At 42.7% G+C, this 27,662-nt stretch overlaps 1 protein-coding gene and 1 long non-coding RNA gene across 2 annotated transcripts; both read left to right on the top strand.

Annotated features, from left to right (window-relative positions):
* Positions 1-4,074: 4,074 nt before the first annotated feature.
* Positions 4,075-18,688, top strand: LOC122185712 (T-cell immunoglobulin and mucin domain-containing protein 4-like). Its single transcript, XM_042881756.1, has 12 exons — positions 4,075-4,174; positions 7,930-8,274; positions 8,573-8,920; positions 9,584-9,643; positions 10,345-10,692; positions 11,823-12,122; positions 12,675-12,761; positions 14,184-14,243; positions 15,664-15,716; positions 16,326-16,410; positions 16,862-16,892; positions 18,051-18,688. The coding sequence occupies exons 1-12, from the start codon at positions 4,126-4,128 to the stop codon at positions 18,121-18,123; spliced, it is 1,839 nt and encodes a 612-aa protein (XP_042737690.1). The 5' UTR covers positions 4,075-4,125; the 3' UTR covers positions 18,124-18,688.
* A 2,676-nt stretch (positions 18,689-21,364) lies between these two features.
* Positions 21,365-24,234, top strand: LOC122185720. The gene is made up of 3 exons (XR_006180960.1): positions 21,365-21,486; positions 22,470-22,559; positions 24,148-24,234. It is a non-coding gene; the product is annotated as an uncharacterized LOC122185720 (long non-coding RNA).
* Positions 24,235-27,662: the final 3,428 nt, after the last annotated feature.

Below are 27,662 nucleotides of genomic sequence, written 5' to 3'. Positions count from 1 at the left end.
CAATGCTAATTAAAAACTTTTATCAGCTTGTTCCAGGAACAGAAACCCTACTGGCTTGAATGGAAATTTCCAGATTCCATTTATCAAACCATAAGGAAAGTTACCACATACAAGGGAGAATGGCTTTAAACTAAAAGAGGGGAGATTTGGGTGAGATGTTAGGAAGAAATTCTTTACTCAGAGAGAGGCCATCACATGCAGAGCTGTGGGTGCCCCTTTCCTGGAGATGCTCAGAGCCAGGTGGGATGGGGCAGCCTGAGCTGGTGAGGGGGTTGGGACTGGATGGACTTTAAAGTCCCCCTCCAACCTAAAATATTCATTGATACAGTCTGCTTCAATTCTCTCTAACTTTCAGAAAAAGAAAGGGGCAGGATGACTATTCAATCACGAAAGGAAAACCATCCAAAAGGAAGACCACAGTCTTAAAATTTGTCTCTATTATGTAATATATCCTCTGCTACAAAACAAACAGTCATCTGAGGGGGGAAGAAACCTCATAGCTGCTTTGGCACAGACAACAGATGGAAAACCTTGGTAGTAATCGTATGTCAAAATACCTTTCATTAATTTTTTCTTGAAGTTGGGCATGCCCATTCTGGAAAACAGCTGTGTGTTAATTCCTGCCTACCCATGGTTAAAGCTGGAGGGGCTGCTGGTGCTCACCCCCTCATGGGGGTATTGTTGGAGCTTACAGAATACTCACAGCTTGCTTTCAGAGAAGTGTGACTAAGTGCATTTTCCTCTGCAAAACGCATCACTTTCTTGCTGCGGCTTTCTCCTTGGGCCCTTGTTTGCCCTGAGATGTTCTTAGGGTGGAAAATTTCCTTTCCAGGTCTCTAAAGCAACCAAGTAAACAGAACTACTCTGTAGTTTTCTGCTCTTTCAGGCGGGAGAGCGACCAGCTCTCACCAAGTATTACTGGGTGCAAATTACACCCTGCAGCTCAGCCCACGCACCAACATGCAATACCTAAAGCACACATTGCTGTCATAAAGGGCAGCAGGCTTAGAGCTAATGTTGTCATTAAGATTATTTTCAAAGGAGCCGTGCATACAACAAAGCTACGTCAACCATTAAGGCATAAAGGAACAATAATAGAGTCAGTAGATGTTAACAGCTGAGACACTTGGTCATGGTCTGGTTGTGCTGTTATGGGGAGCTGAGGTCAGTGGAGCAGCTACACCTCCTGTCCTCAATTGGCAACCAGCTCTGCTGCTTGCTTTCTTCATGTCATCTGCTGCCTTGTATAAGAAGATACTGAGACTAGAGTGGTTCTGTTAGTTTGAGATTTGTATAACCAAGATGTTATAATCGCAATATAATCAAAAGAGTAAGGCAAAAGCAAACAAGGATCGCAAAAGAGAATAAGTAGAAGAGCTTACCCTTGGGTTGAGCTCACTAGAAGATACCAAAAGAGGAGGATCTCCAGAAGAGATCCTTCCCCTCTGGTAGCCAGCTCTTAAATAGGTCCAGGAGGGGTGGAGCCTGGCTCCACCCCTTCCGGCAGCACAGGTGAATTGCCTTCAGCTGTGCTCCTCTGGCTGACTCAAGGCTCACCTCAGGTGATTAATCAGAGGTTCAGGCCGTGACTCAGCAGTTCCCATACAGAGATTGTATTTATTTGTTTGACTATTAGCAATAACTACTAATCTAGCATCAGTAGTAGCCCCTCTGTAGACATTGCTTTCTGTCTGGTTGGTTGACAGGTCACTGCTGTGGGCTACAGCCCATAGCCAGAGCTGGAGGAAGTCTGACCTGATTTCTGAACCAGAGCTCAGAAAATATCTTCAGCAATTTCTGCTTCCTGAAGCTTTTGCCAAATAAATAATCTTCACAGGGATTCAGACAAGAAGTGAGGGGTTTCCAAAACCATCTGATTCCAACCATTTGTACTTTTAAGGAGTCTGAGGTCTGCTGATAATGAAAGGTACTTGCCCATTAGGAGTTTTTTCCTTGGTATTACAGGCAAATTGAGACTTATTTTTGTATCAGAGAGTTTTGATGGAAAATAATGTCCACTCATGTCAGTGCATCTTAGAATAGGTATTTCAAAATGATCCCCAGAGTTTTACAGGTGGCATTTGAGCCTATTCACCCATTAAGAGGTTTTCCAACTGCACACAGCTGACAGCCTACTGAGCTAACAAGCTGCAGAGCAGTCTGTCCTTACTTTTCTGCCTGCAAGAAGCCACTAGATAGCAGTATAGATACAGAAAGCAAGGCATGTTTTTCTGGTTCTTCCCAGCATACTTGAATCTGATGGATTCTGGATGGCCTTTTTCAATGCCCAGTCTTGGTAAGGAAGCAAAGCTGAATGATGCCATGCTTCTCTCTTCCTTCCCTAGTTGTTTAGAACAGGCTGGCTAATCCTGATTTGAGAAACTTCATTGAAATTAGTAGCTGGATAAAGACCCAAATTAGTGTCCCAGGTGGGATTCAGCTGCTCCTTGCATTGGCATTAGCTGAGCATTGGCTCATGATCACTGTGTGATGGTGATAGGAGAGGAAGGAGGAGCTAGGACCTGCTGTAGAGGAAAAGTATCTGGGATATTGAACACGTTAGGCTTCATCAGATCTTCACAGAACAGCTGGAGCTGCTCGTACTTGGCATTGTATGAGTTGTACCTGGTAGAACACTGCCAGTCAGGTATTTTACTGATTGCTGGCTAAAGTGCCTTATGGTATTGACAATAGGATACTATTGTTGTGTCTATTCCTACTGATTGCTGTTATGCTACACTGAAGCATCCCTTCAGAATAAACTCAGAAGAGTTCTTTGAGATTCGTGCTCCTTGAATCTGCCACTGAACTGTCTATTGCAGCATTGGATGGCTATCTGCTGGTGAAAGAAGAAAGGCATTCTGGCTTAGCTGCAATCTAGTCTACTGGGGATTTACTTCTTGCCATGAATAACATGGTGTTGTGAAGGATGAGGATGTCAACAGGTCTGCAAACATAGGAATCATTCTCTCGTGCTATGTTGGGAGTGGGGATGGTATCGAAAAGTTCATCTCTTTCCAACCTTCCTGTGCCACTCAAGATTTTGTAGACCTGTATCTCTTCCAGGCTGACTTGATATGGACCATTCACTTATTCCAACTGTGGAAGCTCTTCCTTTTTTTTTTTTCACCATTCTTTTTGGCCTTCCTCAAACTGTTCTTGGTTCTAATATATGCTTTTTTTTAAGTAGAGGGAACTAGAACTAATGATGGGATACAAAGTAGAACTTGTGTAGAGGTGTAATGATGTCTTCTGATTTGTTCTCTTTTCAATGAATAGATAGCTTATTAATAGAGAATATGGAATTTAATAATAATTGCTAAAATATGCCTTCCCCCTTCCCCCCAACCCCCCAAGTGTTACCAAGCCTAGAGGTAATATTTTCATGGTACTGTGCCTGATGAGGCCTAAATCCCATATTGAGGGGTAGAGTCTGTTCAAAGCCCATCATTTTATTATTTGAGCTTAGAATTGTTTTCTCCATTTGCACTGCATTACATTTACTTGCACAGAATTTTGTCTATCTACAATTTGCGTTTGCAATGAGGAAACAAGAAAAGTCAAAGCATAGCTTCAGCTGACAGTGATCAGTGTGGTGTCAGTCAATAAAAAAGGCTTTTTAAAGTATGTCAATGGCAAGAGGAAGTCTAAGGAAAACACTGGGCTGGTAGTTGATGCAGATCATCACCTAACAAGTAAGGATGAGGAAAATATGAAGCAGAAAAAAGACACAGAGGGGTCGTGAAGCAGAAAGCAGAATCAAGAGCAAAGAAGGGATTAGGAAATCTTTAGCACAGGTGAAGATTAAGCCAAATGCTTAAGACTGTAAGAGCACAGAGCTTTTTCTTGCTGCTCAGTACCACGTAACAGTAATCAATCTTAAGAATTCACAGAAAGGAAAAAAAAGAAAAACCCACAACAATTTTGAACTGTGATGGTAATACCACGCTCTGTGTCTTGGAAAGGGAGAGGGACCTATCCGGAAAACAGAAGCAATTGCGGTATGTAAAATCTGGAAATGGAGAAACGAAACTTCAGTTGGGCTCACTCAGCATCTTTAATGGTAGCTATAAGGTCTGGTTTTCTCTCCTTCCGCTCACTGACCTTGGGTCGCCGTCAGCCAAAATGTCCCATTTTGTGCTGTTTCGCTGGATTGTGATGCAGACCTTTATAGGTGAGTCTTCGCCTGCTTGACTGGGGGATTGCTCAGAGAACAAAAATTTTAATGGCAGCACTTGTTTTACCCATATAAGTGTGCATCACAGGGAAAAAGGATGTAACTGTATACAGAACTTCAAAAAATATTTTTAAATTGTAGAGTTAACTTACAGAGTTAGTTAACAACTCAAGATGTTATTTTAATTTTAAAAACGTATCTAGTTTCTTCTATCTATATGCTTTGTTAGTTTGCTCTGTCCCCCAAATTATCTAATTTATTTACTGCTGCTAAACATGTATTGCCAGCTTTGTTTCTCTGTCTGCATCTCCTCCACAACCCAAGGCAGACACAGCCCAAGCCAGGGAGTTGAAATATTGATTGCATAATGAACTTATATACATGATAAAGACAATATTTTCCTAAACGCTGAGGACTGTCTGCTGCTTTGAACATTGTCACAGGAATCATAGAATCACTAAGGTTGGAAAAGAGCACTAAGATCATCTAGTCCAACCATGAAGAAAAGCACGGCTGGAGATTACTCTCCTTCTAAATGCAAATGTTGAGAGTTTGCCCATCTAAAATCTGGATTCTCAAAGAAATAGCTGTAATTTCTGCATGCACATTTAGGCATCAGTGATGCAATTTCCAAATTGCTGAATGAATTAAATGAATCTCAGTGAATGAAGCTGAATGAATTGGCACATGAAGCATGTCTTCACCCACTTCCAGTGAGGCACGAGCTCCTAGTGAGAGTTGTGCTTGTAAATCACTCCAACATTTCAGGAAATGCTGCCTTAGATGATTAAATATTAAACCGACTAACCTCTACTAGGATGAAATATCCAAGATAATAATGACAGCAATTGCACTGTCCTTAATTCACTTTAAAAAGTAGTGGAAAGATTTTGGTAGGTGGTGGAATGCACTGAGGTGTCTGCTGTGCAAGTGGCGCAGTGATGTAGCCTGGGAATTCCATAATATTTTTGCTCTTCTGTCAGACTCAGCAGAAGAAATAGGAGGTCTCTTTCCTTGCCATACGTTTATCCTCAGCATAAATTGGAGGGACTGGTATCCATTTGCTCTTGTTTTCAAAAACTTTTTTTATGCAGAGCTACTGCAGGATGAGAATGACTTTTTGTTACTGCCTTCTCTTCAACCCAGCTCTGCACTGAGAAAGGCCTGTACTTTCAGGCTCAAGATTAAATATTTCTTTCTGGTGTACAGGATGTTTTCTTTGAAGCCTCATTACTGCAAAAGTTTTAAGGAGAAATAAAAAATAAGATTGATATGGAGAAGATATCAATTGTCTTATGCAAAAAAAAAAAAAAAAAAAAAAAAAAGGAGAAGCTATCCCTGAAACAGATCAAGGAAAAAACTTATTTTTTCAGCCAGCTGTCTTGCGTGTTTTTGTCCATCCAATGGCCAGTCTACATAAGATAAAACCATTACAACAGCAATTACACTGCTTAATCTATCACTGAGGGTTGTTCCAAGAGAATCTGTACATAAATATGTGTATATGCATATGATTTAAACAATTATGAATACCTTCCTGTATTGGAATATGTAATAAATATCTGGAGTGCATTTCTCTCTCACTTGGATTAAAGATTCAGAGTGACAAAGCTCACAGACTTCAGTGGGCTTCAGGCACAGCTGATGCTCAGAGTGCCTTGGGTCAAGACTGGTTGGCTGGGCAGGTCATTGCCATGGACAGAAACAACCTAGGGTGTCAGGATGAAACCGTGTCAGGAAATTCTTTCTTAATTTCAAAAGTATTTAAATTCAATCCTGTTTGCTATTTCTTCTGGAAAATGTGTCTGTGAAAGAGTCTGCAGCTGAGAAAGAAATTACATGGTCCTTGCTAAGAGGTTCATTGTGTTGAAGAAAGATGGTTGTGGTATTGAAGCTTTCCCTGCTAACCTGCAGTGCAGGCAGATGTTAAGAACATTAGTGTCACATAAATTAAAAGAGGACTTGAAACTGCAAAAAAATATAACTTCCTAGCACCAGTACTTGTGGGAAACTGCCCTGCAGACATTCTGGTGCCTTGTGTCTTCCCTCTTCTTCATTTCTTTCTTTCTTTCTTTTCTTTTTTTTTTTTAAATAAGCAGAGACTCGAGCTTATTAAAAAGAGAAGAGCAGGCAGAATTTCATTTGTTGAAGAGTTGCTTAATGAAGCTACTTATGCATTGTACAAGACTGGGATGAAACAAGAGTAGAAGATATGTCCGTTCATCCTCAAACTGCAGTGATGTCACCTGCAGGAATAGTTCAAGCTGGTCTTGGTTTTACATACATCATTGTTGGGGTTGATTTGAAAATATATGTTAAACTGCTCCAGTGGCTTACCTCATGGTTCTCTACTTTCAAGGCCTATCAGATGAATTATTTTGTTCTCTTGTCACCAAAAGAGTCTGTTTTCTCTGCTCTGCTGTAACAAGACAAATGAACTTACTTGTTTCCAAGCAGTAAAACAAGCAGCCATTTTACAAAGCTTTATGCTGTAGTCAGAAATTCTCTCTTTTTTTTTCCCTTCTTTTTTTCCTTCATTTGTTTCACTGCTGAAACTTCTGCCCTTCATGCCATACTGCATGTTGTTTTTGTCTGCTCCTACTCTTTTAGCATTTGGAGCAGTGGAAACCTGAACCAGTCAACTTATCCTGCCAATGGGATAAGCGATAATGAAGCTGAAATGTCATCCGAATAACAAGTCATGGGGCAGCCTGCCACAGACTAAAGCCTCACCTGGGGAATAGTCCATTAAAGAAAAAACGAGAGACATGGACACAATTGGCAGCATCTCTGTTTGCTATCTGGGAGTCACGCCAAAAAGAAAAGACATTTAAACAGCTGGCAGAATAGAAATGTTTGGCAAACCAGTGTCAGAGCTGGTGATAACAGCAGCACTTCTCTAAGTCCTCTTTGGGGTAAGGAAACAGACCATAAGTTATCAGATCTGTGGGGTGATCCTCTTGCTGCAGCAGAGGACCAGATCTGGATGCTCCCCACGTCCCTCAGTTCTTTCTCTACTGTATGTAAATGATAACATGGGGAAAAGTCAGCAAGGCAGGAGGAGCAACGAAGACAGAATGAACGTAAACCATAGGAGATTTATCACCATATGTAAACTTTTATTTTAGTGTAGTGTCTCTCATGAGAAAGAAATACCTTGCAGGGCAATCTGGAAATTACATGGAAAGTTAAGAGGGAATAATAACAAAGGTTCAAACCAGATGCTAAGGTGGGTACTGGCTGTAAAGCCAAAGAAGAGCTGGTCATCAGGAGCAAAAACACAATTAAAATCTGCATCTGTTGTTTTTAACACTGGTTTAACAATAGCTGTTAAAGCTGCTGTGAACACAGGTCTGCAGGTAACTGAGAGTTGGTGGGGTTTGCTCAGGGACTGAGAGAGCTTAATAACAACAGATTCCCATAGGCAGATCGCACCACTCTGCCAACTTAATTAGGACCTAATTTCATGCAAGAGTAGGTAATTTGGCCCCTACTATTGAGTCTGTCACGGAAAGGCAGCCGTGACAGAACTTTTTGTTCAAAGGAGGTGATAGTGAACTGAGAACACCAGTTGAGTTTCAAACCAGGTTTCTGAACAACTTTCAAAGAATCTCTGAGAACAGGCAGTGGGATGGGAGCCTGAGTCCCAAATTGCATTTGCACACATGCTATTTGTGTTTGGGTCATCAGCAATAGTCTTGAGCTTTTGTCACCATGCACACGTTTACTCTCAGTTCTTTCTTCCTTAACAGTGCACACCGCATCAGAAACCGTTGTTCGAGGAATGATGGGACAACCTGTCACACTGCCTTGCTCCTACCGGGTGGCACGAGAGAAGGACATCTCTGACATGTGCTGGGGCAGAGGCCCGTGCCCAAACTCCAAGTGTAACAACAAACTTCTGCACACCACTGGGAACAGGGTGACGTTCAGAACATCGCAGCGGTACAACCTGCAGGGCTACGTTTCCTACGGAGATGTGTCTCTGACAATTCAGGAGCTGAAGGCAGAAGATGCGGGTACATACTGCTGCCGCGTGGAGATCCCAGGCTGGTTCAATGACATCAAGCAGAACATTCAGCTGGTGGTGCTCAGAGGTGAGTTCTGGGGTCTTCTCTGGACTTTTGAGCCATAAAAGATTCTGGTTCTTTTGTTTCTGTGTGTGTGTGAAGGAGTAACTTCTTGCAGCCTAGAAAGAAATCAAACCCACAAATCTGGGCTTTGCTCTTCCTCAGGCTTGGTTTCTGCTAATTAGGCAGTAAATTTAAACAGCAACTCTCCTTACTTAAGTCACAGTATTTAAGTAGGTAGATGATTTTTGGTGAATTATCATTTGGCTTTCCTCAAAGAATGCTCTGATTCAGCTTAACTCTTGGTTACAATCTTTCTGTACAGCAACCTCAGTGAAGAAAAAACCTAAGAAAAATGGTTCAAAATCCACAAAACGTCTCAGAAAAACAACTTTTGCACCCCAAACAACCTCTGATCTTCAAGGAACAGAGCAGACTGCTGTCTTCCTGGCAACTGCTGTCCCCCCAGCAGCTTCTGCAACCACTGAGTCTCCGAGAGTAACAACTGCTTTTTTCCCCCCAATATTTGATCAGACAGCAAGTGGCACTTCTCTAGAAAAAGTGGGGTCAACCAGTGCTCTCCCAGATTTTTCAGCCAGTTTTCAAGCAGTTGATGTGAGGACTGACGGTGATGGCATCTCCTACTCGACAGAGTTAATCCTTCTTCCCGAAGGTACCAAAGTAACCAGCACCAATTCTTTACTTGTCTGTGTAACAGAGATAGTGTGTGTTAGCCCAAATCAGGCATCATAAAGATTCTCAGGGACAGATAACTAAGTGTAGCTTGAAAGGTTTATCTGAAACATTTGAATATGCATATAGGTAGTATGTTTTAGAATCACAGAATCATAACAGTTGGAAGAGATCCTAAAGGACCATCTGATCTGCCTCCCCTGCAATGAACAGGGACACCCACAGCTCCATCAGTGCTCAGAGCCCCTCCAGCCTGACCTTGGCTGTCTGCAGGGATGGGGCACCACCACCTCTCTCACAGGGCAACCTGTGCCAGTGTCTCACTGCCCTTATCAAAATGGACGTGCAAGTCAGATGTTGTGGCTGGTGCCACAGCAGAGAGAATGATTAGAATAGGTGACTGAGCCTGTCTTCAGAGGAATGTTAACAGGCTGAAGAAGTAAGGTGATAGAAAGGGTGGATGGTGCCCTATTTTCATTTGGTGGAGGTGCACTGTTAGCCATGTCCAGACAGAACCTCGTCTGTTTTTGTTAGTTAATTTCTCACAAGTGTTTGCCAGACAGATTGGGTTAGCTGGGTGTTTGGTTCCTGCTGAGCAGGCTCTCATTTAAGTTTCTCTTCTGCCTTTGCCTGATTTCCCCAGCAACAACCCTGCAAGAGCCAACCATACTTCAGACACCGAAGTCAACCCTCGGTCCTTCAGGTACGGGGAGGAGGACCAACAGTTGCTCTACCAAGTGGGCTGTGGTTTGCTGCCAGAAAGTCTAATTTTGACCTATGGGACATGTGTGCCAGAGTGAGATATGTACTTTGTGTACTTGTATATTTGGGGGTATTCCTGCTAAACTGCTCTTCCTTCCTTTTTATTTTTGGGAAGAGTAGTGAGGAGAGAAATTGAAAAAAAGTGAGGGAGGAATGGGTGTTGGGAAAAAAAGGATGAAGGCAAAATGAAAATGCATGTCTCGAGAGAGGGCATGGGATGGGAGCTGAATTCCCAAATTCCATTTGCGCAGCTTTTATCTGTGCTTAGGCCATCCGCAACAGACCTCAGCTTCTGTCATCACACATTTAGACACACTTGGTCACATAACCCAAGTGTGTGGCTCCTAAAAGTCAATGCAGAATCAAAAAGTTTTATGGATGATGTGCCTTGTGAGCAGCCCACAGCAGTTGGCTGGGGCTCAAGAATGGAGCCCTCCAGCAGCGGCAAGGAGCCAACATCCGTGAACTCCTGGCTGTTGCCCACCCTGCCCTGAGCCATAAGCTGCCATAGGCTGCAAGGAAGTCCCTTGGGCCACAGCAGTGAGCTCTGCAGGCTGTGCTGCTTCTTTTGTGTTGCACAGGCAGAGACCTGAAGCTGAGGCTGCCAAAATTTCTCATTCCTGTTCCTTTGTTCTTCCTCAGCAATGAACACTGCATCAGAAACTGTTGTTCGAGGAATGATGGGACAACCTGTCACACTGCCTTGCTCCTACCGGGTGGCACGAGAGAAGGACATCTCTGACATGTGCTGGGGCAGAGGCCCGTGCCCAAACTCCAAGTGTAACAACAAACTTCTGCACACCACTGGGAACAGGGTGACGTTCAGAACATCGCAGCGGTACAACCTGCAGGGCTACGTTTCCTACGGAGATGTGTCTCTGTCAATTCAGGAGCTGAAGGCAGAAGATGCGGGCACATACTGCTGCCGCGTGGAGATCCCGGGCTGGTTCAATGACATCAAGCAGAACATTCAGCTGGTGGTGCTCAGAGGTGAGTTCTGGGGTTTTATACACCGGGGAGAAACCCAACACTGCAGGAGAGGTGAAAACCCAGTTGTGTCTGTCTGGCTGTTTGGTTTTGATAAAAGGTGTTTTTATCGATGTAAGCAGTTTTCATTGGAGGGCTGAAACCAGTTGCCCATTTGAATCAAAGTCATTGAGCACCTTTGATGAGAAAATCATTACTTGAATTATCTTTCCTTTCAAATGAAATGTTTAATTTTTCATTTCACAACTATATTTGTGGATTTAAATGAAGTTGGAATCATCAGAAGAACCCTTGGAATTGGAATTAAATCCAATTTTTCATTTGGTATTCATCGAATACTAAAGACTGGTTTGATTTTACTAATTTTACCCAGGTACAGAAATTTTGTCTTAGGTTTTCAAATTACTTTTCCCTTATTTGACCAAGCTGCATGTTAAAAATAAAGATATTGCAAAGCCAAGAAGAGGCTGAAAAGCATTGAGAAGCACAGGGAAAAGATGGTAGCCACCAGCCTTACTGCAGAAAGAGCAATTATTCTTCTGTCTTTACAGGAGGTTGTTCTGGAGTGCAATTGATGCTGGTGTACACAGAGCTCTAGATATGCCTGTTGTAAGCAATGTATCGGGAGAGTGGGGCAAAAATGCTGCAATCGCATGGCTATCTCCTAGTCTGAAGGCAAAAGTTCTTAAAAAATAAAGGACTGGTTGAAAGAACTGATGAGAAACTTGTGGCTGAAAATCAAACTTTTTATCTAGAATGACTGAGGGTCTCAGTGTCTTTACTTTTAGGAGGACATTGGAGAGCAATAATGTTCTGCACATTTAGGAGATTTGCAATTCAAGGTTCCAGTCCTTCCATTCTGTGAAAGGGCCAGAGAGGGAATGTTTGAAACCTGCAAAAAATAAAAATAAAATAAAAAATCAAACCCAGAGCACTGGAAATTGCTCACCTGAGGCTTGTTTTCTGCTGATTAGACAACTATTCAAAAGAATTCTTTCGCCTTCAATCACAATTTTCAATCACAATGATCACAATAAATGGATCATTTTCATTAATTAGGTTAACTGACTTTCCTCAAGGTGAGTTGTGAATGCTGAGGTCCACCTTTCCTTTTGGTTAATTTTTCTACACAGCACCTCCAGTGATGACAACCACGGGAAAACCTCTCACTTCCCCCAACCATTTTGGAACAACTTTTGCTGCCCAAGAAACTCCTGATCTTCTAGCAACCACATGGGCTGCTGTCCCCTCAGCAGGGCCTACAACCACCTGGTCACCCCCAACTTTTGATAAGACAACAAGTGATAACTTTCTGGAAGAAGTGGTGACTACCAGTGCTCCCCCAGATTTTTCAACCGATTTCCAAACAAGTGATGTGTGGACTGAGGGTGAAAGTGTGTTCTGCTCAACACAGCCGGTCTCTCCTCCCAGAGGTACAAAAATAACCAACAAAAATGCTTTCTTTTGTATGTGTAACAGAGGTTTTTCATGTTAAGATGACTCAGGCATCATAGCAACTTTCCAAAGACAAATAATTAATTGTAGCTTGGAAGGTTTCTCTGAGATGCTTATGGGTATGCCTGTAGATATTATGTTCAAGGAAATGGAGGTCACATGTTGTGACTGATGCCAAACCATGGAGAATGGTCAAGAGAACAAGGGATTGTCTTTTCCTTTAGAGCAGTTTTAGCAGGCTGGAAAAATTAGGTGATAGAAACCCCATCAAGTACAATAGAAATAAATGCAAAATTTACACCTGGGTTGGGAGACTCACTGATGCCTGCACTACTCCATTTCTTTATTTGGGAAAGCCTGTTGAAATGCTCCACTGAAAAGGTCTTTTACTCAGATTAGCTGCAGACATGAGAATGGTGGTTCAGTTTTGTCTCTTAGCAGATGCAGAACTGCAAGAGCAATTCTGAACACCATATGAATAACCCCCTAAGCAGTGATCTTTATGAGCAGTGGCTCTTATTTTGTTTCAGTGACTTCTGAATTCCCAAGTATACTTTTGACTGCAGATGGAACTGAAGAGGCCTCTTTTCTCTGGACAGATGATGTGCCAACTGTAGGTGAGCACAATAACGCTGGAAGGTCAGATGTTGCATGTTCAGAGAAATGATGAAGTTATCATAAACAGAAGTATTGACTGTTCTTAAGAGTGTACCAAACATGTACCAATAGCTATTTGTTGCATGTGTCAGTGAGGAGGGTTTGAGGTACAGAGAGTAGTTGTCTGAAATCAGGATGAAACAACAGGTAACAGCATGTTTTCAAGGCCTCCAAAGGAAGCAGGGTTTGAGTCACTTGAGTCTTGGGTCTGAAGTAAAAACTTCTCTTTGTCACCATCCAAACTGAATTGTCAGATATCTCACCTGTCATTATTGTGAATCCACTGAGCTTTCTGTTTCAAACACGCCCTGAATGTCATCACTGAACAGATTCTGCCAGATGTGGCTGCAGGCTCAGCTCTCCCATGCCCATTGTGTGCTCCTGGTGATGATGGAAAGCAGCAGGCAATTACCACAACCATCAGTCAGTCCTTCAAAAGAAAAGGAGCTGGGGTACAAAATCGTGACAGACCTGAGAAATGAACAAACTCTCATGAAGTTTGCACTTCGTGGCTGCTAGTCAAGTACAAACAAAAACCAGACTGTTGTTCAGGTGTCAGAACGTGTCCATCAGACACCTGGAAGTGATGACTTTAAAAATGGAAAACTAAAATTCAAGGATGGTGTCATATCTGGCTGTTAGGAGAGGCCACTGCTCACTGCTCACACAGTATTTGGGTTTTTGCAGATCTCCTTTTGATAGGTCTAGAGACTTGCAGCAGAAACAGTTTAGGAAACCATTCCTTGAATGCCCGTGGAGGCTCATGAAAGAGGCTTAACTGATCTCTTGAGCATATGTGAGCATTTCTTGCACTACTCTGCTTCTCATCTTTTTTATATAATTCTGGGTAATGCCCATGTTCTGTTGTTGTAAATAGGGAGTCTTGGAAAGAGGCTTACCTCTGGGATTCAGGAGGAAACCGTGGGCTGGAAAGAGCTGTCACTAAATGAGTAAGAGCAGGCAATGTACCATGCTATGTGAATCATGCAAGCTCCCACCCCTGCAAAAACTTGTCATGCTATTTCCAACAACAAAACTGCCACGTGTCTGCAAATGCTGCAGCATAGTTAAACACAGTATCTTAATTAAAAACAACAACAACAACAAAAAACAACAAAAACATGTTCTTGCATGGGTATCATTTTACTGTAATGTTTCAGAGGTATTGAGAATCTACCTGAGAATTGAAAACAAGGTGGATGGTGCCCAGTTTGTGTTCGGTGAAGCTGTGCTATAAGCCAAGTCCAGACAGAACCTCGTCTGTTTTTGTTAGTTAATTTCTCACAAGCGTTTGCCAGACAGATTGGGTTAGCTGGGTGTTTGGTTCCTGCTGAGCAGGCTCTCATTTAAGTTTCTCTTCTGTCTTTGCCTGATTTCCCCAGCAACAGCCCTGCCAGAGCCAACCACATTTCAAACACCGAAGTCAACCCTCGGTCCTTCAGGTACGGAGAGGAGGCACCAATAGTTGCTCCACCAAGCAGGTTGTGGTTCGCTGCCAGAAAATCTAATTTTGACCTATGGGACATGTGTGCCAGAGTGAGATATCCTGTATTTGTTACTCACCAGAATCTACTTTCTACTCAAATGGAAATTTCTGTTGCTAAAATTGCATGCATGTGAGCTACCTGTGTCCTGTCCATGTCTTTGATAACATTCAAACACGTGCTTTGGTAGATGGAAACAAAGCAGCTCAGCTGTCATAGGTAAGCTGATCTGAACTGAGATATCTGGGGGAGATAGGAGAGTTATCTACTGGAGGAAAAGAAAAAAAGCATGCAAATTTGTTCTAGTGGGGTTACTTGTGACTGCCTGATCAGCCCTGCTGCCGGGTGACATTCTGTGAGCCTCATGCATGCAGTGTTTCCTTCACCTGTGGTTTGGGACACTATAAGTGTGCTACATGTACGTGCCCTGTCAAGTGACTCATCTGGTCCCCAGTGCATTTGCTAATACAGAGGCCCCATGGTTGTTCCCTTGTCAGACCCTTGGAAGCACTTCTCATCAGAGTCTTTCTATACATTAGGGTATGACCCAATGCACAGAACCTCTCCTGTCCTGAGATAAGCTGCTGCTTCAGTTTGCTTAGCTAAGACACTCTTCTGTCTTTGGGATGCTGATCAGCATTGGTGCCTCCTATGAGGGATCAAGAGCTTCAAATACTTAAATGCTTCAGTATTTTATAGCATGAGATCATGATGAGCACAGGCCATGTTCAGGTTAATGTTTCGGTGGCTTTAAGTTCACCAGCCAAAATCAAGACAGTAGGATCAGAGGACAGCAGCCTATAAGTTTGCTGCGAGATTTCTTGAGCATTCGTTTAGTTCATTCCTATGCCCAAGGCTAAGAAAACCAGAACAACTGAATTATTTTTAATAAGCTAAGATTAAAAAAAAAGAGAAAGAAAGAAAGGAGACACACCAAAGCATCATCTTGATAGAGCTACCTTAGATCTGTGGTAAGTTATCTTAATGTTAAGGTATTTCCTGTGGTTTCCAGCTAAAGCAACCACACATAGCTCTGACCACAGAAAAGCAGAGGCAGCTCCTCCAGTTAAACTTGTGCCTTGCTAACTACCTGTGCTCTCTGCCATATTTTGTCATGCTTATGGAAGTAAAAATTCTCTTGCGAGAGACAAATTTCTTCCATCCTGCTTCATAGGCTGTCCCTTGGAAGCCTCTTATTTCCTTGATGAAGGCTGACACTTGCTGATGGTTGCCTGTATACAGTTTGTGGCTGAAAGAGATTGTAAACTTCTGGTTTTGAGGTGCTACATTTCTCTTACTTGGGGCCAGACTTCGCACAGTAGCCCTCCCACCCTCAGAGGACTGTGCCATTGATAATTTATTTCTCTTCTGTTTCCAGGGACTACACTGAGTTCAGCCAGCAATACAGAGAAAGCTGGGATGAAACTTTCTGTAAGTTTCACGAGTGTTTGACTAACAAGAAGCCAGGCCAGCAGGATGGGCTGGTGATTTTTCAATGCATTGATGCCATACAGATGATCTTTGCAAAACAGTAGCCTGGACTTTTGTGCAGAAGCTCAGGAACCACCTATTCACCTTCTGCTGATCCTGTGGGTTGTGTTAAAACCTGCAGCAATCCCATCTGGTTCGGGCACTTCAAAAAATTCCTCATCCCTCCAACACCTCTGCATGAGGTGCTGTCCTCTGGGTGAGAGCAGGCAAGAGGCCCCTTCAGGAGGTTGTTGCATTTCCCTGTCTCTAGCTTAGAGAAAGATGAAGGTGACTAAGCTCCTATAGACTTACTGAGTTCATGTTTAATGGGATGCATTTAGGCTTAAATGCTTCAGAGCATTCAGAGTTTATTAAATATTTAACAGGCAGTTCATGCTGTTTATCATGATCAACCTGATGTGTCTTCTTCTGGCAAGCTGAGCAGAGTGTTGCAAACTCAGCCTCATGCAGATATTACAGAGCTCTTAGCCTGGAGCTCACTTCTGCATGGATACCTCTGACGCAGAAATGCTTTCAAAGACTTCTTAACTTTTTTCTTCTCTTTTCCAGTTTCGCATCTCCACCATTCTCACCGTATCTCTCATAGGGATATCCATTATTTTAATGTTGATACTCTTATCGTTACTTTGGAAGCGTAAGTACCACTTAAGCACTTTTATTTTTTAATGTTTCCAATGGTGGCCTAATGCAGATATCCTTCTGTATCTCTGATGAATCCTCTGGTAGATCTGCCATGGACTGTGTAACAGCACTCAGTTCATTTTATGGAGCTGCTGTCCATAGCCCAGGACTGTGTCACCATGGGGATGAGGTGGGGATGCAACAGGAAGAAACCTGTGCAAAGAACCCATCGCTTGTCAAGTTCTGTTTCTCACTGAGGGCTCTTATTCTTAGTAATGTGGTCCTATAGTTCCTTGGAATTGCTCCTGGTGAACACTGATGTAGCTTAGAAAGAGATCCTTTCTTTCCTGCTTAGCTCACAGAAATGTTGCAGCTTGGTGTCTTTGCTTCTGAACTCATTTGACTAATTTGATAGAATGGTAGATTTCTTTTTTGTCATTGTAACAATATGATTTTGCTTCTAGGAAGACACACAAGGAAATTTATTATGAAAAGGTAATCCGTTTTATAATTTTCTATTAAAAGTTCCAACATATTTTTTCTAGAAACAGAAATTATTTGCCACTAATTGTAACAGGTACAGTACTGGTCTGTGAGGCTGATAATGTAAATTTTCAGACAACTTCACCCCAGAAAATCAAACAGTGGTTCCTGGAAACTTCCCATATGTAGTACTGAACAGATACCCAGAGCACTGGGGAAGGTTAGCAGCCGACACTGGGACACAGTGACCCCACCTTAAGAAAATTCCTTGCCTGCATTATTCTTTGACCAAATGGAATCATAGAATGGTATGGGGAGGGGCCTTAACGATCATCCCTGCCACAGACAGGGTAAATCCTAGTGCATGAGCCTGGTGAGGCTGGTTTAAATCAAGGAAGATGTAAACAGTGGGAAAAAAAGGAGGTTTTTTTTTTCTCATTTGCTCATCTTGGCTCAGAAAGGGATCAGAGATTTACAAACAGTCCTCCATGAAGTAGCAGTCCATTCCAGTAGAGAAAAAAAAAAACAAAACAAAAAAGGGCCCAGGAGGGGCACAGTGCAGCAGCATGGTAAACCAAACCTTCCACCAGTGCATAAATCTTGCAGCCCTCATGGGGTCACTGCACCCGGTCACATCCTCCTTGAGTCACACAGAAGTATAGCAGGTGACCACTGAGGTAATCATTTTGAAACAGATGTGGAATATTTAGGTATGATGAATCACCCAGGGCACATATTCCTAATAAGCTCATGTTTTCTGGCTTGACTTGAACACAGGACTTTTTCTAACCAAATAGGGCTGTCAATTGGAGTATCACCCTTTGCCAGTACCAATACTTTTTAAATAGTAGATTGTCTCCCAGTGCATACTACACCTAAGATGTGAGGGCTGGGGGCCAAGGAAAGGCTCCTTTCTGAACCCCATAGTGTTTATCTGGCACCTGTCACTATAAGATCTGAGCAGGCCTTTCCTAATTGTTAGAATGATGCGTGCAAGGTAAATACTTCATAGTGTAAATAAGTAGACCTTTTGCCATTGAAATCAATGGACTCAGTAGCTTCTGGTCTCTGTTTCAAGGGGAATGTGCCAACGTTGCAAATAAGAAAGGTTGCTCTAAAGCATCAAAGTACTTTTGCCCCATACATACTGATCTGTGCTTATCACTATAGCCTTAGACCAGCTGAAGACCTTGAAAAAGTTTTCAGTGGCTCTGAAGGAGAAAACAACCTTTTTGTTCTGTGAAGACCTCCTGCATCATCAGTGGATGGCCTGGAATAAAGCACAGCTGCACTGCAAATAGAAAGGACCTGTTTCAAGCTGCATCGAGAGACATTTGTGAGCCCTTAAAATATCAGTGGGTGTAAACCAAAGGCCAAAGCTTCAACTATAAAAATTTAAAATCTTTGTGCAAATTTTGCCATCTCACCTTTAAAGCGCACTGTATAAAGAAGCTTCTTTTAGAGTATGCATTATTCAGTAGCATTTCTGGGATCTGTGTTCTTGTTAATACCAAATTAAATGTTTTTCTCTGAGTTTTACTAATGCTTTTCCTTGAATACAACTCAGACTTTGGGGAACAGAAGAAATATCAGTGAATGCTTCTTAACTTTGAAGTGCAAAGAAATATACAAACCAGCAAATACAAAGTTTCTTATTGCTTTTATATAATCAAGGGAAAAATTAAGCCACAGGAATGCCTTAAGAATAAATAAAGATGTAGATCACTTCAGGGGTTCTAGTGCTGCCCTTGATTCAGCATGTTCGAGTGACCCTTGGAGGCTATGCTAATAAACTTTGTAATCTACCACTAGAAATTGCATTTTTTATGCCACGTCCTAGAGCACTTAAGCAGGAGTTAGTTATTCCCCAGGTGCTGAAATGACTGGTGTGCTATCTCAGCTCTCCAAAGAAGTGCTGCAGCATTTCCAGAGATGGAAAATGACCCAGAAGTCCAACCCCATAACATTCCCCACCACTCATTGGTAAATCCCTGTCTCCTCCAGCAGCGTGCATAGGGGATCTCCACTCATTTGAATACATTTGCCTTTTTGTCCTCATCATGACAAGCTGCAAAATGGTGTTTCAGCTGGGATGAGATTTAGCCTCTAAAATATAGCTTGTGTTGATGGTCTTGCCTGGCAGGGTCAGTGCAGAGAGGCTGGCTATGGGGTCTTGCTTGGAGGAGGGGTCGTCTGTGGGATGCATCGTTCATCTGTATCACTGAAGTCCTCAGCAGCTCTGTGGGATCAGCACAGGAAATGGTTCAAACCCATTACCTCCATTGCCTGCAGTTGTCAGTCCCTGCTACAGCAACTTCAGGAAAGGAGGCCTTGAGCTGAGAGCATGTGATGGAAGCATCATTTGAGCAAAATGTGGCAGGCCTGGACTTCCCCTCCAGTCACACTTGAGGCTGCGGTGAGAATTTTATCTCCACAGCATATCTTCCCAGCCCACATGGGGCTGCATGAGGTCTGTGGAGGCAGAAGAGGTTCCTCTGTGGGCTCCTGCTCAGTCTTGCCTGGGTTCAAGACCCTGCTGAGTATACTGGTCCTGCATTGCTGGACCATGCAGTTTTTATGCTTTCCTTTATGAGAACACAACCAAAATAGCTGGCTTTGTTTTATTTTTTTTTCTTCCAATTAGCAGGACTGGGCCAATCTATTTGCAGGTATTAATTAGCTCTGCACTGAAGACTTCTGCAGAGCAGGGTTGGCTGCTGGTCTGGAAGGTCCTGCTTTGGGGAGATGTGGAAGGGCAGAAGAAATACGAGCTAAGAAAGTGTGTTTGATCCTCCAAACATAAAGCACTGAAGCCAAGAAAACCCTTTTGTGAGCATCCTCAAACAAATAAAAGCTGTAAGGTCCTTCAGTGACTGGTGCTTGGGGATGGGAAAACTTGGAGAAAAGCAGCCCTGCAGTTGCTGTAGGGCTTGTGCTGTTGTTTTGTAGGGTACTTGTTGTGGTGCTTGCTGTGCTTGCCAATGCAAGCCTCCCTCCTTCATCAAAATGGTGAATTAAATTGTGTGAAGTGGATCTGATGTGAAGAGATCATGACTGAACCACTCAATTAGTGTGGAGCAGGTACAGAAAAGCAGTTAAAAAGGACTGATCTGAGTATTTTGGGACATGAGATTGGCTAGTGGAAAAAAACGAACAAAAAACAAACAACTGGAAGAAACAATGAGAAACAGAGGTGGACACTGAGTTACAAGTACAAATCCTCTAAAGAGAATTCCAAGGAAAGAATTAAGTATCATTCTGAGATTAATGAGACCTCTCTTAATAGACTTTACTGGAGCTGACTGCTCTGATGGTCCCTCTCCATCTCAGCAGAATGTTCCATTATGTCTCAGGGTTTGTTTCTCAGCGTTAATGTGCTTTTCTAGGCATTTTTTAAGGTTAATATAAATAAATCTCTGGGTTCCAAAGGTGGATTCTAATTGGAGCTTAAGAAGGAGCAAGCAGAAGAGAAGAATGCAGCTGAGCACATAGGAAATTAGAAATAAGAATAAATAGCATCATGGGACTTGGGGAAAGTGCAGAGATAACTGTGCCATGTGAGATGAATGCACGAAAAAGTGGAAAATTTTAGTCTGATGGAAAGAGGATTTGGGACGTGCTGCTGCAGACATGGCAGCAGATGGCAAAGTTGAGCTGCAGAGAAACAGCTGAACTAATGTAAAGGGGCTGTGGAAGTGATGTACTGAGATTAAGGAGGGGGGGGTTCCTGCAGGGAATACTTTGGTGGGAAGGATCATTTCCTGCCCTTTGGCAACGTCAGCTTAAGGGTTCTCACTGGTTTGAAGCTGAGGGTGCAGGAGAGATGCAACCTGGAGTGGGCAAAAAGCATTGGGAAGACTGGGGAGGAAGATATTGAGAAAGACTCCTTAGCAGTCTGTTGGGATACGACAGAGGGAAATAGTTTCAAATATTGAAACCAGGGGAGATTTAGATTGGTTATAAGGAAAAATTTCTTACAGTAAAGACAGTGAGGCAGTGGCACAGGTTGCTAGAAGGTGGTGCTCCATCCCTGCAGACAGCTAAAGTCAGGCTGAAGGGCTTTGAGCACCTGGTGGAGCTGTGGGTGTTCCTGTTCAGTGCAGGGGGGTCGGAGCAGTTGGCCTTTAAGAGTCCTTTCCACCTCGGGTGATTCTGTTATTCTGGTATCAGCTTTAATATTTGAGATGCTGACCCTTCTCCAAGGGGAAGGAAATCCACCCCTTCCCCAAATGGAAGCCTTATTTTCTTTCTTAGAAGAAGTTGCATGTTCTGCTGCAACTTTTTTTGAATCAAGAAAAGGTGTTTTATTTATTTTGTATTTTACTTTTTAAACATGTAGAAAAAGGGGAGAAAGATCAATCATCCAAACCAGGTGTGTGGGAACTGTTGAGTCACGGGCTGAACCACTGATTGAGCAGCTGGGAAAGGACCTGGTCAGCCCTGGGAGCACAGGTGAAGGCAATTTAGTGCCACCAGAAGGGTTGGAGCCTGGCTGCACCTCTCTTAGACCTTATTTAAGGGCTGACTGCCAGCGGGGAAAGATCTTTTTCTGCAGATCCCTTCTTGGTGAAGCTTTCCCCTGTGAATCTGGAATCTTCTGTTGTAGGTGAGCAATCTTCTTCCCTTCCTTTCCTTTGTAGCACCTTTCTGTTGTGCCAGTCCTTCCATCATCGCACCTTTGTTGTAACGCCTTTCCTATTGTATTGATCTAATAGCTGCGGCAGGGAACAATCTGTAATTATGTAATCTGAAACAAAAAGAGTGGAGGCCTGGCTCCTCTTCAGTCCTCAAGTCTTGAATACTCAGACTTACATATTATGAAGATTCATGGCTTCAAATTTACTCTCAACTACTGGAGTGAGTGTCATTCTTAACTAAGTCATCCAGTAGTTATACACACCACAAAATCATCTGCATGTTTAATGTAGAGCAAAGAATTTCTATGGAGAAATCTATAGCTTTTAATTCAGTGATGAATCATTTATGGGATTTTGGATTATTCACTTTGCACCGAATTGAGTTGTCTCTTTCACAAAGACCACCCCCCCAACACGCTCTGTGTCACAGACTGAGCCTCGTGGTGATGTATGTTGCTGGGATGAATTATTTATTGGATGTTTTAAATCACTTGTTTGGTGGTGAACTAAGTCAGTTAATTTTAAATCTGTTCATATCCATTCTTAAGTGCACAAAATGATTTTACGTACACAATATTCATTTCTCTTTCTTCTTTCCTTTTGTGTACAGTAACGAATTATCCATGAGGTTTGGGGTTGAGCTAGTTTTGGATGTGATCAAACTTTCCTTTGAGGGAGGCAGTGACCTGTCCTGGGGGTTTGCCCCACCTGTTCTTGGGCCTGGTGTGCAGCAGGTGTGTGCACGAGCCTATCAACTCTCAGCTGCATCCTATTTCAAGAACACGGGGAAGGGATCACTATTTCTTAGCTTGTAGTGCACAAGATGCAGTTCTCTCAATCCTCAAGAAGTTCAGCAGTGAACTTCTCAATGGATTTTAGTACTGAGAGCAGGGAAATTCCCATAGATTTCTGTGATCAAACACTGATTTTATTTTTTCTCTTGACCTGCAAGGCTCAGCGGATAATGGGGACGGCTCTTTCCTAGGGCTTTCCTGTGAGCTCTGCTTCAAGGGCAAGGGAAAATCAGCCTCTTCACTGACTGGTGAGTTGATGCTGCTTTTGAATTTTACTTGGTGTTTTATGCCCTTGGTCCATTATCTAATGAAGATTATGATGAGGTAATTATGGAAATACACAAATTGCAACCTCATGAATACCAAAGAAATTCATGATGATCCATGCTAAAAGAATGCATAAAAATGCAAATCATTTGTAAATGGGTAGTAGTAAATCTTGTTAATATTAACAACGTGGAGCTTTTAATTGCATCAGCCCTCTGAGGAGAGTTTTTAAGACTTTATCCTGTGAACTGTGTACCACGAGGTCAAAGGGAGCTCTTACATGGCTCTGTTTGGTGTGTAGTTACCCTTGGCTCCTTCCATAGCTGAGAGAGGGGGAAGGACACTGGTCCAGAACATGATGCAGCCCTCCCAAGAGGAAGTGAAGCCTGCCCTGTGGTGGGGAGAGCTCCTGAACTCAGTAGGGCATTGTTAATTGTGTGCAACAACCTGGAATCATGCCATAGAGACTTACAGTGTAGTGTGACTTTGTCTATAAAGTTAGGTTAAATAGCATTGCTGGATGGATGCGTCCCAGGACTAACTCTGGACCCCAAATATCATTGATATGAGCATCTCTATGGGCCTCCGTGGCATCTGTATCACAGCACAGAATCTGGTAGAGATGGGGAGCGTGATCTCCATGCCTGTGTCTGAGATTCAACTGTGGCACCAGCAAAGCACTCAGGAAGGATGACTGCAAAGGCCACAGCTGAGTGAGCTGGAGATGTGGGTAGGGGGTGACTCAGTGCCTCTGCTTTCCCCTGAAGCACTTCTGCTGTGGTTGCTCCCTTCAGAAGGGCTTTGTGAGGAGCAAACCCCCTCCAGTGCTGAGGAGAGAAGTAGCAGGATTGCTAAGCTTGATGAGAGGTGCCCAAATGAATGTATGGGTTATGAAGCCTAGGGAGGTCCTGTGACAGCAAAATATTGACAAATTTTACAGTAGCTGAGTGTTCAGTAGAGTTCATGTTCGATTTCATCAGCTCATTTTTCTATCTTCTCTAGTTCATTCATTTCCTGTCATTAGCTGAGTTATTCCTTGAAATAATTTTATTATACAAAGATACTAGATAGTGCATTCAGACATGGTGCCTGCAGCTTCACAAATCCTGATGGAAGAGAGAGGAATATTCCAAGAGAAAATGTCATGATTTATTGCTTATAAACAGCTCTCTGGGTCTTATTATCTTTTCTGTGTAGAAGCCTGGAGATCTAGATCGAGCTTTATAATTCACATCAAAATTCATTGTATCACATGTCTCCTGTAAAGCCATGTTTTTTTGAATGATACGGCAAACCCTATTAAATAGGTACTCATTAAACTCCAACACCTTATAAATTCTTCCTGAGTTTTGTTGACAGTACACATCAAACACAAAGCATTAAGTGCTTTTCATTTTCCTGGTAGTGTGCAATCATAATGCATTACATGACAAAATAATGTGTTTACATGACAGATTTAGTGCTTGATCTGCTGCATGAAATGCTTCTGAGCACCAGAAGATAAGAGAAAAATGTAACATTATACTTCCAAGTGTATATTAATTCTTAACTAATAATAAATTACACCAGGATGCTGATGGAAACAGATGAGAGAGCCACACGCACATGGGAGGAATTCATGAGGATCAGTGACATGGCAATGAATACTAAATGCAGACATCATAACTGGAGCTAAAATGAAGCATTTCTGCATCAGCAAGAGAGCTCCTAGTGCCTGTGGGCTCTGTGTGTTTTTCTTCTTTTGCATCTTGAAAGCCCATACTGGATTTCAGCAAAGTTCCTGTTAGTCTTACCATCACTGGTCCCTCCCACCTGAAATGGTGGCTCTGAGCATGCAGCTTCTCACCCTCTCAAAGCATTTGGTGCCAAAAGTTCATTTCTTTTCCTTTTGAAAATTCTAAGGAAATTATTTTATCTTTTTAATGTTTTCTTCCAATTTTTCATCATAATTTGGCCATAGTGCTACTGGTCCACTGCCAGCCCTTTCCCTCCTCAAAACTGTACCGTAATTCACAATTTAGCAGGCATTCAGCACCGACAGATAACTGTCATGATGTTGAATTTGGAATTTCAAGAGTGATATTCAGCCACTTCATGAGTTTGGAGTAGGAGGGTAGTTGTGTCTATTAATCTTTAAAAAGAACCCAAATCTGTGTGTTTTATTGCAAGTGGGAGCTAAGGCAGAATTGGTATGTGGGAAAACAATGCTATAATAATGACATACAATCAAAGGGAGGATAATAAACCTGCTAGTTCTCTGTATTTGCTGGGGGAGTTTGCTGGGGAGCAGGAGCTGAGGCTTGCTTTAACTACAGACAGCTTTCTCCTTTCTGTTTTTATGGCTTTCTCAATCACTTTGCTCATCTGCTGCTGGAGGCTTTTATTTGCTGATAAGGGCTGTTAACCAGTTGGAAAGTCAGACCAATAAAGTTATGTAAAATGCAGCCAGCAGCTTTTGGCAGGAAACAGGCATGGTGCTGGCAGTGAGGGAGGAGATGAGAGGGCTCCTTCCCCTCCTGTTGCAAAGGGGAAATGTCCTGGGGAGGAGGGGACCAGTTGCAGTGTAGCAGTGATTGACACGTGCATAGTCTCTGTTCCTTGGCCTTGGCTGGTGCTGATGGAACAATGAGTTTCTTTTCCTTATTCTGTTCCTCCATTTCCAGAGAAATTTCTACAGGCTTCTTTCATGGGGAAAGGAGTAACAGATGCTGGTTTGCAATGGGAGGGGGCTCGGGCAGCCTTGCCACAGTGCAGTGCTGTGAGCTGCAGCTCTTAGCAAGGCAATGACCAGCTGAACTCCAGGAAGACTTGGAGATAAATAAGTGCTTCCTTCAAAGTGACTTTGTATTACCTTTCCTTGCCCAGATGCAACAATAATAGAAATGGAAAAAGTACCTGATTTTCAACAGTTTACCTTTGAGCAGACCTCAGAGTTGTGTCCTTGCAAGCCTGGATGTAGGCAGTTGTGTTACAGCAATAGCATTTATTTCTACCTTAAAACTTTCTAGAAGCATAGAATTAAATCTGTGTGGGCTTCCCAGTGTGTCTGTAGGTGCTGAAAAAGTCACAGGCCTTACTGAGAATTCAGATTTTGTTGTTTATAACCTGTGTCTGGCATTGTGATCTTATTTCATGGCATTTTGCCTCTGAGATGGTATTTCTAACCTCTAGAGCTCTGCGTATGATGCTAATGAAAAATTCAAGAGGAGAGCACTAAGAGTTTGAGTTCTGAAAGGAATGCTTGGTATGGAAAGCTGGAGTGTAGGGCTGAATGTGCCTTTTTGTTCTGTACCTTATTGTTCACCCCACGCAACTCCACACGCTTGGGGCAGAGTGACTGGGAAGTTGCACAGAGGAAAAGGAGCTGGGGGTGTTCATGAACGTGAGGCAGCAGTGGGTTGGGTGGCCAAGAAGACCAATGGCCACCATTGGAATGGATGCCAATGGTCTTCTTGGCTTATGTCAGAAATAGTGCAGCCAGCAGGCTGTCCCTCTGTGAGGCTGCACTTCTGGTGCTGTGTTCAGTTCTGGCCCCTCACTACATGAAAGACATTAGGCCCTGGAGTGTGTCCAGAAAAGGACAGCAGAGCTAGGAGGGATTTGGTCTTGTCTCTTGTCCTAGGAGCTGGGGATTGTCTTCAGAACCTGTGTTTCTCACCAGCTGCTTGGAGATCTCAGTTACTGGGATATGGCAGCTCCTAGTATTCAAACATCAGTTTCAAATCTCACCTCCATTTGGTCATCGGTTGAGAAATGATCAGCATCAGATTTGACAGAACTGTTTCAGTTTCTCTTTTCTCTTCCAGAATCCTTTTGTCCTGAAACAAATCTGAGAAATTCTGTAGCATCTTCTTGTAAAGCCTCATCTCTTTCAGATCGCATATGGTAGAAAGGTATCTCCCTACCTACTGCGCTGCTCTTACTCCAGAGAAATTTTTATTTACCCAGTAAGAAATATGAAGTCAAAACTGATTATTTGGTGTGGAAATCATCTACTCTGATGCTACAAAAGGTGAACTTTGTGTGAATCTTGGCTCATGGTAGAAAAGTCCAGCTTTGATGCTTTTTTTTCCTTCCTTGTTTCTTTCCTGAAAGTGGTATGAGCTTGAGGAACAGAGATGCTCATGAAGCTGTTTTGTGATAGGTGGTCCAGCTCCTGCAGGAGAGCAAAGTAAGGCATTTGCTGCGAAAGCTCAAAGGAGTTTTGCCCTGGTGTTTGCTATGGGTGTGCTCTATACCTACTTGCTTATGTGTTCTGAGTTGCTCCCCAAACTGCTGTCGCATTCTCTAGCAGCCTGGATTTTGGGTGTCATGTATAGAGATGAGGTAGTAGGGAGCAGCTGCTGCAAAAACCCACTGGCTGCTGCTGTCCTACCTGCCGTGCTTGCTGTGCTCACACACTGTCAGATTTCCTTGGTTCTTTCATAATATGGACAACCACTTTCCAAACAGTGGTCTCATAACTCTGTATAACATTAGAGTTGAAAGCAATGATTAATAAAAACATATGTGAACCTCACTTTTGCTCTGGTATGAATCCTTTCAGAAAGAGTATAGCCAGCGAGTCTGCCCATGTGCAATGATGCATGCAATGGGGTCCTTTCTGTAGCCTCTGTAGGAAAGATTTGAGATCTCTTCAGCTGATATTACATTTTTCTGATGGAGACTCATTAAAAATTGATCTTTTTTTTTTTTTTTTTTTAGCAGGCTCCACTACTTTCCTGCTGGGGCTATTTATGTAGGAGTAGACTTAAACATCTCCTATTTACTCATAAATTATATTGACCTGGTAAAAATCCATGCCATTTTCAGCAAAATCTGTTCTGTTTGGAAATAAGGCATAAATCTCCTGACTTCAGAAAGCTTTTCTAAGATGTCCTCACCTGCTGCACCACTGTGGCCAAGGCAAGCTAGAAGCTAAGCCTCTTCCTCACCCACGCTACCAAGTTCTATTAGTGTTGTTTTTTCCCCAGGTGCTAGAAATTTGTGCTTCTTGGCAGTTCTACCTGTAGGCTAATGAAATCCGTAGTCTTTATGACTTGGCAGCTTTCCTCCTGCTGCACCATCTTTAAATTTCTCCAAGA

The sequence above is a fragment of the Lagopus leucura genome, unplaced genomic scaffold (genome assembly GCF_019238085.1).
Source record: "Lagopus leucura isolate 7727_CA_CO unplaced genomic scaffold, USGS_WTPT01 Super-Scaffold_100030, whole genome shotgun sequence".
Classification (NCBI taxonomy): Eukaryota; Metazoa; Chordata; class Aves; order Galliformes; family Phasianidae; genus Lagopus; species Lagopus leucura.
Note: the sequence above shows the minus strand (reverse complement) of the source record. Positions and strands in the feature narration are given on the sequence as shown.